The following is a 13,451-nucleotide window of genomic DNA, read 5'->3' on the forward strand; positions in this document are numbered from 1 at the left end:
ATAGGGTAGCACCCCCGGCCTAATGTTATAGGGTAGCATTCCCGGTCTAATGTTAGAGGGTAGCACCCCGGTCTAATGTTATAGGGTAGCACCCCCGGCCTAATGTTATACGGTAGCATTCCCGGCCTAATGTTATAGGGTAGCATTCCCGGTCTAATGTTATAGGGTAGCATCCCCGGCCTAATGTTATAGGGTAGCATTCCCGGGCTAATGTTAGAGGGTAGCATCCCCGGCCTAATGTTATAGGGTAGCATCCCCGGCCTAATGTTATAGGGTAGCATCCCTGGCCTAATGTTATAGGGTAGCATCCCCGGTCTAATGTTATAGGGTAGCATCCCTGGCCTAATGTTATAGGGTAGCATCCCCGGTCTAATGGTATAGGGTAGCATCCCCGGCCTAATGTTATAGGGTAGCATCCCCGGTCTAATGTTATAGGGTAGCATCCCCGGCCTAATGTTATAGGGTAGCATCCCCGGTCTAATGTTATAGGGTAGCATCCCCGGCCTAATGTTATAGGGTAGCATCCCCGGTCTAATGTTATAGGGTAGCACCCCCGGCCTAATGTTATAGGGTAGCATCCCCAGTCTAATGTTATAGGGTAGCACCCCCGGCCTAATGTTATAGGGTAGCACCCCCGGCCTAATGTTATAGGGTAGCATCCCCGGCCTAATGTTATAGGGTAGCATCCCTGGCCTAATGTTATAGGGTAGCATCCCCGGTCTAATGGTATAGAGGATGCATGCCCGGCCTAATGTTATAGGGTAGCATCCCCGGTCTAATGTTATAGGGTAGCATCCCCGGCCTAATGTTATAGGGTAGCATCCCCGGTCTAATGTTATAGGGTAGCATCCCCGGCCTAATGTTATAGGGTAGCATCCCCGGTCTAATGTTATAGGGTAGCATCCCCGGCCTAATATTATAGGGTAGCATCCCCGGCCTAATGTTATAGGGTAGCATCCCCGGTCTAACGTTATAGGGTAGCAGCCCCGGCCTAATGTTATAGGGTAGCATCCCCAGTCTAATGTTATAGGGTAGCATCCCCAGCCCAATGTTATAGAATTGCATCCCCAGTCTAATGTTATAGGGTAGCATCCCCAGCCCAATGTTATAGGGTAGCATCCCCAGTCTAATGTTATAAGGTAGCATCCCCAGCCCAATGTTATAGAATTGCATCCCCAGTCTAATGTTATAGAATTGCATCCCCAGTCTAATGTTATAGAATTGCATCCCCAGTCTAATGTTATAGGGTAGCATCCCCAGCCCAATGTTATAGGGTAGCATCCCCGGCCTAATGTGCATACACTGCAAAGCATATCTGTTCACAAAAACAGGAGTTTATTCTCTCTCTCTGTCTCTAAGTAACACTGGGAAGATTTATAGTATTCTAAACAATGCTAGGTTTTGGTTATGTGCACATTTTATTTTTGTTCACTAATGGACTGTCATGGAGAATTAAATTGATGTCAGTTTTATTGCCCCTCAGATTCTAATGATTTCTTTATTACACAATCCATCATCACCCATTTTCTATCTACCTGCTTACAACTAATAGACGATCAGACAAAAATTACCCATAGGATAGAAATATATAAGGCTTTTTTAGAGCTTAAAATCCACTGGAATATATTGGTCACTCCACATAAAAGTTTCCCTTCATGTATTTTATGTATTAAAAATCATATTAGGGAAGTTCTGGGAATCCAAAAGAGACATAGTATCAGAAACCTATCACATTGAAAATGCAGTTTAATTTGCAGGCATTATGATATAGAGCAGGAGGACCTGAAAAGATTGATTTATAGCTTTGTAGGAAAAGTTCCTGGATAACTAGTAATTTATTCATGGAAATCTCTGCTTATTCTGGGCTAAGGAGAAGAGTGGGCAGTCCTACTTTATAGTGCAACAAAAGACCTGTACTGTCACTGCTGTGTCAATATAACTTGGCCGTTCCAGCATTTAAAGGGGTATTCCAGGAAAAAACTTTTTATATATATTAACTGGCTCCAGAAAGGTAAACAGATTTGTAAATTACTTCTATTAAGGAGAGTACATGAGGAGGATTGTTACAGTGTGTCACCCCAGTAGTAAGGAGAGTACATGAGGAGGAGGTTTGTTACAGTGTGTCACCCCAGTAGTAAGCTAATTACATGAGGAGGAGGGTTCTTACAGTGTGTCACCTCAGTAGTAAGGTGACCACATGAAGAGGAGGTTTGTTACAAAGTTTCATCCAGTAGTAAGGGGATTAAATAAGGAGGAGGTTTGTTACAGTGTGTCATTCCAGTAGTAAGGTGGGGCGTGAGGGCGGGCCAATGGGTAAAGTCAAGGGGGCGGCAAAATTAGCTTTTACCTAGGGTGGCAAAAATCCTTTCACCAGCCCTGACTGCACTTAAAGGGGTATTCCAGGAAAAAAAATTTTTTTTATATATCAACTGTCTCCAGAAAGTGAACAGATTTGTAAATTACTCCTATTAAAAATCTTAATCCTTTCAGTACTTATGAGCTTCTGAAGTTAAGGTTGTTCTTTTCTGTCTAAGTGCTCTCTGATGACACGTGTCTTGGGAAACGCCCAGTTTAGAAGAGGTTTGCTATGGGGATTTGCTTCTAAACTGGGCGTTTCCCGAGACAGGTGTCATCAGAGAGGATTTAGACAGAAAAGAACAACCTTAACTTCAGAAGCTCATAAGTACTGAAAGGATTAAGATTTTTAATAGGAGTAATTTACAAATCTGTTCACTTTCTGGAGACAGTTGATATATAAAAAATTTTTTTTTTCTGGAATACCCCTTTAAGTGCAGTCAGGGCTGGTGAAAGGATTTTTGCCACCCTAGGTAAAAGCTAATTTTGCCGCCCCCTTGACTTTACCCATTGGCCCGCCCTCACGCCCCACCTTACTACTGGAATGACACACTGTAACAAACCTCCTCCTTATTTAATCCCCTTACTACTGGATGAAACTTTGTAACAAACCTCCTCTTCATGTGGTCACCTTACTACTGAGGTGACACACTGTAAGAACCCTCCTCCTCATGTAATTAGCTTACTACTGGGGGGACACACTGTAACAAACCTCCTCCTCATGTACTCTCCTTACTACTGGGGTGACACACTGTATCAATCCTCCTCATGTACTCTCCTTACTACTGGGGTGACACACTGTAACAAACCTCCTCCTCATGTAATTAGCTTACTACTGGGGTGACACACTGTAACAAACCTCCTCCTCATGTACTCTCCTTACTACTGGGGTGACACACTGTAACAATCCTCCTCATGTACTCTCCTTACTACTGGGGTGACACACTGTAACCATCCTCCTCCTCATGTAATCAGCTGCTATGTCAGCTGCTGGCTGAGTGAGTGGTTCAGATGCTGGTTGTCTAACTTTCTTGCAGAAAGCAGAGCAGTGCCACCCATCAAGAGGGCGCTCTAGGCGTCTACCTATTTTGCCTATAGGCAGAGCCGGCCCTGAGTGCTGTGCAGTCAATGGTCGGACATGTGTGTAAGTAGGTGGTGCAAAGCCTCAAGCAGACAGCATATGCAATATACTTTCACAGAGAACAAAGAACAAGGTTGCACTCACCGCTGAATGAACCATCACCTCTTTTTTCACACGGTACAGTGATCTCTCAAGTTACAATGGCCTCAACATACAATAGTTTCAACATACAATGGTCTTTTCTGGACCATTGTAACTTGAAACCAGACTCAACATACAAAGCTACAGACCTGTGAAACGTGTCAATGGCTGGAAGAACTGACCAATCAGAATGGACATTCACTGGTAAAACCCCTGTATTACTGAACTGCATGCACTGACTGGCTGTCTGGTAGCGCCCCCTACAGTACAGGGAGGTACTACATGTTCTGTACTACTCTTTTTTTGTGCCAGGGATAGCTGCTCCAGGTGGGGGCAGCTCCATTTTACATTTTTAGGACATTGTGTGTATTGTACAGGACCCCGAAGAAGCTCCTGTCCTCTACATAGACAGTGATTACAGCTTCCAGCAGATCTTTCTTACTTTTCTATTTAAGGATTTGCTTCAGAACCAATTACCAGGTTTTCATAGGGTTATGGGCCGACATTTATCATTGTAGTGTGAGTGAAGCATTTTTCTACACCTTTTTTTTTGTGTGCTGGTAATGTGTAGGAGCACCAAATTTATTAAATGGTCACAGAGCATTTGATAAATTTTGTGCAGGTCACATTTTCAGAAATTTTTCTCTTCACATACACCAAAAAGCTAAGGTAAGTCTGGGCTGGTGTAGTTTTAGAGACTATTCAGTGGCTTTGCACCTTTTTTGTGCCTTTTCACAAAAAGGCGCAGTTCATAAAACCCTTCCATATCATGTGTATTTGCAAAATCAGTGGATTGCAACTCAAAATCAGCAGAAATGTGTAAACAAATAGGCGCAAAAAAGGCGCAAATAAACCCTGCTCGCGCCTTTTCTAGATATAAAAAAAACAGTCTAAAGACAATGATAAATGTTTCCCATGGTCTCAACATAACAACGGTTTCACCATACAATGGTTGTACTGGAACCGATTAATATTGTAACTTATGCAGGAAAACAAGCTACGTTAAAATTGATGGTTGCATGTAGGACCGCCCACTTGACTATTTAGCTCAGAATAAGCAGAGATTTCCTAAAAGAATGACTAGTTATACTTGAACTTTGCCTCCAAAACTACAGTATATCAATCTGCTTATTTCCTCCTGATCTGTAACATGACATCTACAGCTTAGATTGTATTTTCAACATGAGAGGTTCCCTTTAATGGGTGGTCTTAAGAACACAAACTAAAAATTTGGAGCCTGCCTAGCAATAAGCTAATGCAAATCCAGCTACAGGAACCCTCACAAATCTGGGCTAAATTGTGGCTGGCCTTACCAAAAAGATGTCAGTCAATCTAATGAATGGCTGACCATATAATATAAGGACAAGCCGCGTCTACCAGAGCTACCCTTTATTCTCTCTAACAGTTCATGAAAAGGAATATTCTTCATGAGACAGCCTGTTTATGGTTATAATATTTTATAATTTGGAAGGTTTTTTTTCTGCAAGGAATATTTAAAATGCAATATAACAAACCATTATGCGTTCAAACAGCTCATCATTCTGACAACAGTAATGAAAACTACACCTACAAAGTTAGGTCTGGAAATAGAGATAATGGAATCCTAGAATAAACAGAACATTAAGGCTTATCTCCAGAGATATGAATACATTCTTTTGTGTTATGTATTTAAGAAAAAGCAAATTGCTCCATTTGTTAGTTCAAAACTCATTATATTACCTTTCTTTTAATATAGTTATGACCCTGATTGTCCATTAAATCCTAACATTCCTTGTTTAGAAAACAAGAAACCATTTTTAGAGCTATTATGGGATGTAAACTAAGGTGATGGCTGTGGTCTGATACCAGAGCTTCACAATTTACAGGCATAGAGTCAGTCAAGCATGCCATTGTACGGTAAGATGGAAGCAATGAGGAGGGTTATGTCACCGTCATTGACTGCTAGGGTATGACCAATTGACAGAAAAAAACAGCCCATGAGAGCAAATATGGCTTGCAGTGGTGGCGGTTTCCAGCTGCCATTGTTAGCTAATTCCTGGAGGCAGGAAAATTCAAAATCATTGTTCACATGGGTGGAAAACATTTTTGTTTTAAATCAACTGGTACCAGAAAATTAAACACATTTGTAAATTACTTCCATTTAGAAATCTTAATCCTTCCCGTACTTATCAGCTGCTGCATGTTCCAGAGGAAGTTTTTTTTCTTTTTAAATGTATTTTCTGTCTGACCACAGTGCTCTCTGCTGACACCTCTGTCCATGTCAGGAACTGTCCAGAACAGGATAGGCTTGCTATGGGGATGTGCTCCTACTCTGGACAGTTCCTATTATGGACTGAGGTGTCAACAGAGAGCACTGTGGACAGACTGAAAATAAATTCAAAAAGAATTCCTATGGAGCATACAGCAGCTGATCAGTACAGGAAGGATTAAGATTTTTAAATACAAATAATTCACAAATCTGTTTAACTTTCTGTCACTAGTTGGTTTGGAATTTTTTTCTCCCACCAGAGTACCCCATTAAATGCACAAAATGTGGTGTGAACATGCTGCTACAGATGCATACTTGGAAATGCTACAGATCTGCTGCTGCAAAAAATCTGCATTGATTCCTTTGAGTGCGTCTTGTTTCTCTGTGGGTGATCTAAAACGGCTTAGGACAGGTTCATATGGCAGAATTTCTGCAATGAATTCTGCAATGAATTCTGCATGGAATTCTGCATTAAAATTCTGCATGAATTTATAGCCAATTCACTTAAATGAAATTCCTGCAGAAGAGATTCTCCTGTGTGAATGGGACAGCGGAATCCCAATGAAGTGTATTGGCTATAAATTCATGCAGAATTTTCATGCAGAATTCAGTGCAGTAATTGTGCCGTGTGAACCTGGCTTCAGGCTATGTTAACACGCCAGAATTTCTGCATGGCATCCTGCATGAAAATTCAGCATTAATTTATAGCCAATACACTTCCATGGGATTCTGCTGCAGAATTTCCGCTGCAGGAATTCCACTGAAGTGAATGGGTTATAAATTCATGCAGAATTCCATGCAGAAATTCTGCCGTGTGAACATAGTCTTAAAGGGGCACTCTGCCCCTAGACATCTTATCCTCTATCCAAAGGATAGGGGATAAGATGTGTGATCGTGGGGGTCCCGCCTCTGGGAACCCCCGCGATTTCTACTGTAGCACCCCCTGTTATCTTGTGTACAGAGCAAGCTTCGCTCCGTGCCTGATGACTGGCGATGCAAGGGCTGGATGATCGTGACGGCAGACTGTCCACCAGAAAATTTTCGGCAGACATTCCGCAAAAAGTGTGCGCCATAAGAACATGCTGACATGGACGGCAATGCATTTCCAATCGAAAATTCTTTCTGCCAAGGCCAGGATCTGGATTTTCGCGGCAGATGTTTCCACAAGGGAAATTCCACTGTGTGCACGCTGCAGCAGAAGCCTATTGAAAGCAATTTCTGAGCAGAATTTTGCTTTCGGATTTTGCTCGTAAATTCCGCCCTGTGAACATGGCCTTACTATAATTTCCTTCAGAAATTGTACTACATTACAGGAGAAATCTTTGTGAGCTAATAGCTGGCATATACTTCATTATGTGACACCTTGGCAGGTAACAATGCACCAAATTTCTCTCTTAAATTTGTTGCATCTTGCACTAACATATTTAACATTATTTTACACTACGCAAAGTAAATTAATTACAACACCTGTGGATTTAGGAGAGCAGTCCTGGAAATATGTCTTAGAGATAATCTGCCTTTAATAAGGAGGTGCTTCAAATTTATAGATGTTATACAGTGTGTGTGTGTGTGTGTGTGGAGGGGGGGGGGGGGGTCATTGTCTTGAATGTGACCTGTGACCTTTTTGCAGTAATAATTAGATTTTGATCATAGGTTGCTGTTTCTATTCTGTGTAAGTTCTTACCCTTGATATCAGCTCTCCCACCATTCCATTCCAAGTACCATTGAGTTCTGGAACACCATAAAGTCCATCTGCTACCAAGCGGAGCTTATAATTAAAATGCAGGATCTTCGATAACTCCTGTAGCATGTCCACACAAAATCCTTCATACCGGTCATTACCAACGAGTTCCTGATGGTTGGGCTTTAACATCAAGTATGGGTTTTCCTGTAAAATAACTGGTTTTGGTTATTGCAATCAGTTCATGGTTCTGTTTGGATCCTATTGTTTCTTATACTTTATTTTGTGTTTTGTGTAAACATGAATGAATAAAATAAATAAATTACAATTAAACAGCAAAAAAGGAAATGTCCAGCGCATCGTAGAATGCTCTTAAGGAGACTCTGTTTATTGTGCAGATCTTGTAGGATACATAAAAACCAGGTAAACAGGGAAAAGTAGGTCAAGCATTTCAGGTGGTCTCTACACCTAAGGAGGTTTTGTTAAAACAGGAGAATGTCCGCACGGAAATTTTCCGTGCAGACATTCCCCCGACAGCAGAGCTCTGGCAGAACATGTCAGCACTAGGACTGCAAGGATAAGTGCCGTCTCATAGATGGCAAAGTATTTCCGTGCATACTCCACAGAAAGAATAGGCTTGTCTATTCTTTCAGCAGACTCCGGAATTGGGATTTCTGGAGCAGAAACTTCTGCAGCGCAAATTACGCCGTGTGCCCAGCACAGCAGAATTCCATTGATATCAATGGGACTCTGCTGCTGCAGAATATTCAATTGAAATTCCGCACAGAAATTCCATCGTGTAAACATAGCCTTAGTCAAACGAAACCTGCTTTTCCCTGTTTACCAGGATTTTATGTATCCTGCAAGATCTGCAAAATAAACTGAGTTTCCAAGGTCATATTCACCATGCGTTACCTTTTTTTCCACATTACATGTATAATCTGATCTGTTTCTTTAAATATAAAAAAAAACAAAAAAAAAAACATTTCTACTTTCTGTCTGAAGCTTCATGCTGTCTCTGACCCTGGGCTCCCATCCTGCAGCCGAACAATTCTTTGTGCAACTATAATTCCATCAGTGGCAGTGAGACCTCTGCTTATCTGTAGCCGTCCTTGCAGGGTCTGGGTGTTAAAACGGACATATTATTCCCATCTGGACTGGGCTGTGAACAAATAGAACAGTTCTGCTGCTTTGAAATAATAGTTCTTATTTTTGAAGTCTGAGTTTATGAAATGATCTAATACTGATCATTTATTGCTAGACATTTTGTATAGGATGAGGCAGCTGGATGCAGAATGCTAACAAAGTGCTGCAGAATATATAACCTGTATCTGTCAAATAGACAGTGCGTGCCTGCTGCCTCTAAAGACTCCTACTTACGTATAGTACATAAACCAACAAAATGCTTTTTGGTGATGAATTATAAATAATAGTGTCCATTTGATTTATGTTTGATGCTCCAGAGGAGGAGAGGTTTCATGGTCCTGGCAAATAAAAATCTTTATTTATATTTATTTACTGCATTTTTAGCGCTGAGCTAAAAAGAAAACATGATAAATGCTCTGGTAAGGGGGTACAAACCGGGAACTTTTATGTGGAATGTTTTATTGTTTTAAATTATAGTTGTGCCATGTTCGAGTTGTAATTTATATAGATAGATAGATATAGTTTTATTTTGGGATGTTTAGTAGTCCCTGTTCACACTTGGATCTTGTTCCTCACAAAGGCTGCAGACTGGTGACTTTGGAGGTGCTGCTATCCCTACTTTGCAGTCATGGCAAGTATGGAGTTCATGTTGGCCACTTTACTTCCAGTACTTATCAGCTGCTGTATGCTCCAGAGGAAGTTCTTTTTTATTTAAATGTATTTTCTGTCTGACCACAGTGCTCTCTGCTGACACCTCTGTCCTTGTCAGGAACTGTCCTGAGCAGGAGCAAATCCCCATAGCAAACCTCTCCTGCTCTTGGCAGTTCCTAAGACAGACAGATGTGTCAGCAGAGAGCACTGTAGTCAGACAGAAAAGAACTCCAGAAAGAAATGCAATTTCCTCTGGATCATACAGAAGCTGATAAGTACTGGAAGGATTAAGATTTTTAAATAGAATTAATTTACAAATCTGTTTAACGTTCTGGCATCAGTTGATTAATTTTTTTTTTATGGAGTACCCCTTTAAATATGGCTGCATGGAGGCCCTGTCCACTTCATGAGTGGTGTTGCAGCCTTAGGCTATGTTCACATGCCAGAATTTCTGCATTGAATTCCACATTAAAATTCTGCATGAATTTATAGCCAATACACTTCAATGGGATTCCGCTGTCCCATTCACACAGCAGAATTTCTGCTGCAGGAATTCCATTGAAGTGAATCACTTCATTTACTGCAGAATTTTTGTGCCAAATTCTGTGCATAAATTCTGCTGTGTGAACAAAGCCTAATAGTGCCATGCTGCAAAAGCCTCAAATGGGGGCAGAGAGGAGAGTGAGCAGCATATTACAGGAAATTCAGAGCAATATCAGCTGAAAGACAATCAGGAGGACTGATGGGAGGAAGAGGGTACCGCAAATAACATGACAAAACTATGAGCCACATTAGCATGAGTCTAGAATTTTCTGGGACCTGTGTCCTAGGTATTCTTCAGTGAGATAAAGATCCCTTGTTAGAACAAAGCTTTGTTTTAAAGGGGTTATCCAGGAAAAAACTTTCTTTTATATATCAACTGGCTCCAGAAAGTTAAACAGATTTGTAAATTACTTCTATTAAAAATCTTTATCCTTTCAGTACTTATGAGCTTCTGAAGTTAAGGTTGTTCTTTTCTGTCTAGGTGCTCTCTAATGACACATGTCTCGGGAACCACCCAGTTTAGAAGAGGTTTGCTATGGGGATTTGCTTCTAAACTTGGCGGTTCCCGAGACACGTGTCATCAGAGAGCACTTAGACAGAAAAGAACAACCTTAACTTCAGAAGCTCATAAGTACTGAAAGGATTAATATTTTTTAATAGAAGTAATTTACAAATCTGTAGCAAAAATATTTACCCAAAACCTCAAGGAGAGTGTATGAATTTATGATAATTAATAGAACAGGCCGTGCTTCAATTAACAGTTGTGTTTAAAAAAGTATTTAGTCAGCCAATTGTGCAAGTTCTCCCATTTAAAAAGATGAGAGCGGCCTGTAATTTTCATCATAGGTTATACCTCAACTATGAGAGACATAATGAGAAATAAAATCATATTGTCTGATTTTTAAAGAATTTATTTGCAAATTATGGTAGAAAATAAGTATTTGGTCACCTACAAACAAGCAAGATTTCTGGCTCTCACAGACATGTAGCTTCTTCTTTAAGAGTCTCCTCTGTCCTCCACTCATTACCTGTATTAATGGCACCTGTTTGAACTTGTTATCAGTATAAAAGACACCTGTCCACAACTTCAAACAGTCACTCTCCAAACTCCACTATGCCCAAGACCAAAGAGCTGTCTAAGGACACCAGAAACAAAATTATAGACATGCCCAAGGTTGGGAAGACTGAATCTGCAATAGGCAAGAAGCTTGGTGTGAAGAAATCAACTGTGGGAGCAATTATTAGAAAATGGAAGACCAACAAGACCACTCATAATCTCCCTCAATCTGAGGCTCCACGCAAGATCTCACCCTTTGGTGTCAAAATGATCACAAGAACAGTGAGAAAAATCCCAGAACCACACGGGGGGACCTAGTGAATGACCTGCAGAGAGCTGGGACCAAAGTAACAAAGGCTACCACCAGTAACACACTACGCTGCCAGGGACTCAAATCATGCAGTGCCAGATGTGTCCCCCTGCTTAAGCCAGTACATGTCTGGGCCCATCTGAAGTTTCCTAGAGAGCATTTGGATGATCCTGAAGAGGATTGGGATAATGTCATAAGGTCAGATAAAACCAAAGTAAAACTTTTTGGTAAAAACTCAACTTGTCGTGTTTGGAGGAGAAAGAATGCTGAGTTGCATCCAAAGAACACCATACCTACTGTAAAACATGGGGGTGGAAACATCATGCTTTGGGGCCGTTTTTCAGCAAAGGGACCAGGACGACTGATCCGTGTAAAGGAAAGAATGAATGGGGCCATGTATCATGAGATTTTGAGTTACATAGTTAGTAAGGATGAAAAAAGACATACATCCATCAAGTTCAACCAGTGAAAACGTCCTTCCATCAGCAAGGGCATTGAAGATGAAACGTGGCTGGGACTTTCAGCATGACAATGATCCCAAACACACCACTCGGGCAACAAAGGAGTGGCTTCGTAAGAAACATTTCAAGGTCCTGGAGTGGCCTAGCCAGTCCCCACATCTCAACCCCATAGAAAACCTTTGGAGGGAGTTGAAAATCCTTGTTGCCCAGTGACAGCCCCAAAACATCACTGCTCTAGAGGAGATCTGCATGGAGGAATGGGCAAAAATACCAGCAACAGTGTGTGAAAACCTTGTGAAGACTTGAAGAAAATGTTTGACCTCTGTTATTGCCAACAAAGGGTATATAACAAAGAATTGAGATGAACTTTTGTTATTGACCAAATACTTATTTTCCACCATAATTTGCAAATAAATTCTTTAAAAATTAGACAATGTGATTTTATGGATTTTTTTTCTCATTATGTCTCTCATAGTTGAGGTATACCTATGATGAAAATTACAGGCCTCTTTCATTTTTTTAAGTGGGGGAACTTGCACAATTAGTGGCTGACTAAATACTTTTTTCCCCCACTGTGTGTGTGTATATATATATATATATATATATATATATATATATATATATATATAGGGGAGTATGCAAATCAGCTCATCAGGAACATCGCCTGAGAAGGTGATGTAATGAGCTGATTTGCATATTCCCCTACCCAGAATGCCTGCGGAGTGCTTAGTGGCCCTTGAAAGCTCTGTCACACCAGGAGTGGTGAACTTGCCCTGAGTTAAATACTCATCCCGTATATATATATATATATATATATATATATATATATATGTATATATAAAGTAGCATTGCTTCTACAAAATCAATATATCTCGATACATACAGCATCCAATGGAGCTGTATGGCAGCACACGGAAGCTGAATAGCTTTTTATGAAGGAACCATATAGCTCCATTGGTATATGGCTTCTCACACAGGTTGCTACGTTCATGAGCATGGGATTTATTTGGTGCATTGTACAGTAAACCTACACAGGTGCTTTTAGAATTTTAGTTTTAAAATTGTAGCTGCATTTGGTACATAAAGTACATAAAAATTACAGGTCAGTGGATTTGTCAATTGATTTTTGTTCTTCAGACTCTCCAGTGGATAAGTGTGGCAAGTACTCAGCAGTGGGAAACACTAAAGCATGGAGGTACTCTATCTACCACACAAAAATCTGACCGAGAATTTAGCCAAGGAGTGATACCCTCTCAGCACTCCAGAAAATAGTATAAATAGACAATCAGTGGTTTGGCTTCTTCTCCAGGCCTAGATATGCTACGAGTGTGTTGGGCTGTATTGGGTGGGTGTATGTATTTATAAGTATGTCAATGTGTATGTATATAAATGTGTGAATGAGTGAGAAGAGAATGAATGAGAGTGACAATATACTTAATCTGCTTGTGGTTTAGAGGATGGTGGTTGAAAATGTATTGTGGGTTAGTTAGAATGTGACTATGTAGAGGTGTGAAACTATGTAGGTGAAAAATATGGTGTGACTGTATCAAATAAATCAATGTCTATGTCCAAGATATGAAAAATAATAATTTTATTGAGCTACAGTATAAAATTACATAAAATTGCACTCACTAAGGCAATTACACTAATCAGATACAGTAAGTTGCCTAAGTTAGAATTAATAAAACATATGCGGCAAGTGTGATATATGTCCAGATAATAATTAGTACCAGTGGAGTGTGGTAAGAGCGCCTGCAGTGCACTTGCAGGCGCTGGA

The 13,451-nt window shown here is 40.5% G+C and overlaps 1 protein-coding gene and 1 long non-coding RNA gene across 4 annotated transcripts in view; one reads left to right on the top strand and one right to left on the bottom strand.

Annotated features, from left to right (window-relative positions):
- GRIK4 (glutamate ionotropic receptor kainate type subunit 4) overlaps window positions 1–13,451 on the bottom strand; it is a 454,975-nt gene that overhangs the window by 55,615 nt on the left and 385,909 nt on the right. For all 3 annotated transcript variants that reach the window (XM_056543987.1, XM_056543989.1, XM_056543988.1), the window contains exon 12: window positions 7,510–7,713. In XM_056543987.1, the coding sequence (XP_056399962.1) occupies window positions 7,510–7,713 (204 nt within the window). The remainder of the gene's footprint in view (window positions 1–7,509; window positions 7,714–13,451) is intronic.
- Window positions 1–13,451, top strand: part of LOC130294346 (uncharacterized) — a 38,147-nt gene that overhangs the window by 4,145 nt on the left and 20,551 nt on the right. The gene's annotated exons all lie outside the window — the stretch shown is intronic.

This window comes from Hyla sarda, chromosome 10 (assembly GCF_029499605.1).
Source record: "Hyla sarda isolate aHylSar1 chromosome 10, aHylSar1.hap1, whole genome shotgun sequence".
NCBI classification, from domain to species: Eukaryota; Metazoa; Chordata; class Amphibia; order Anura; family Hylidae; genus Hyla; species Hyla sarda.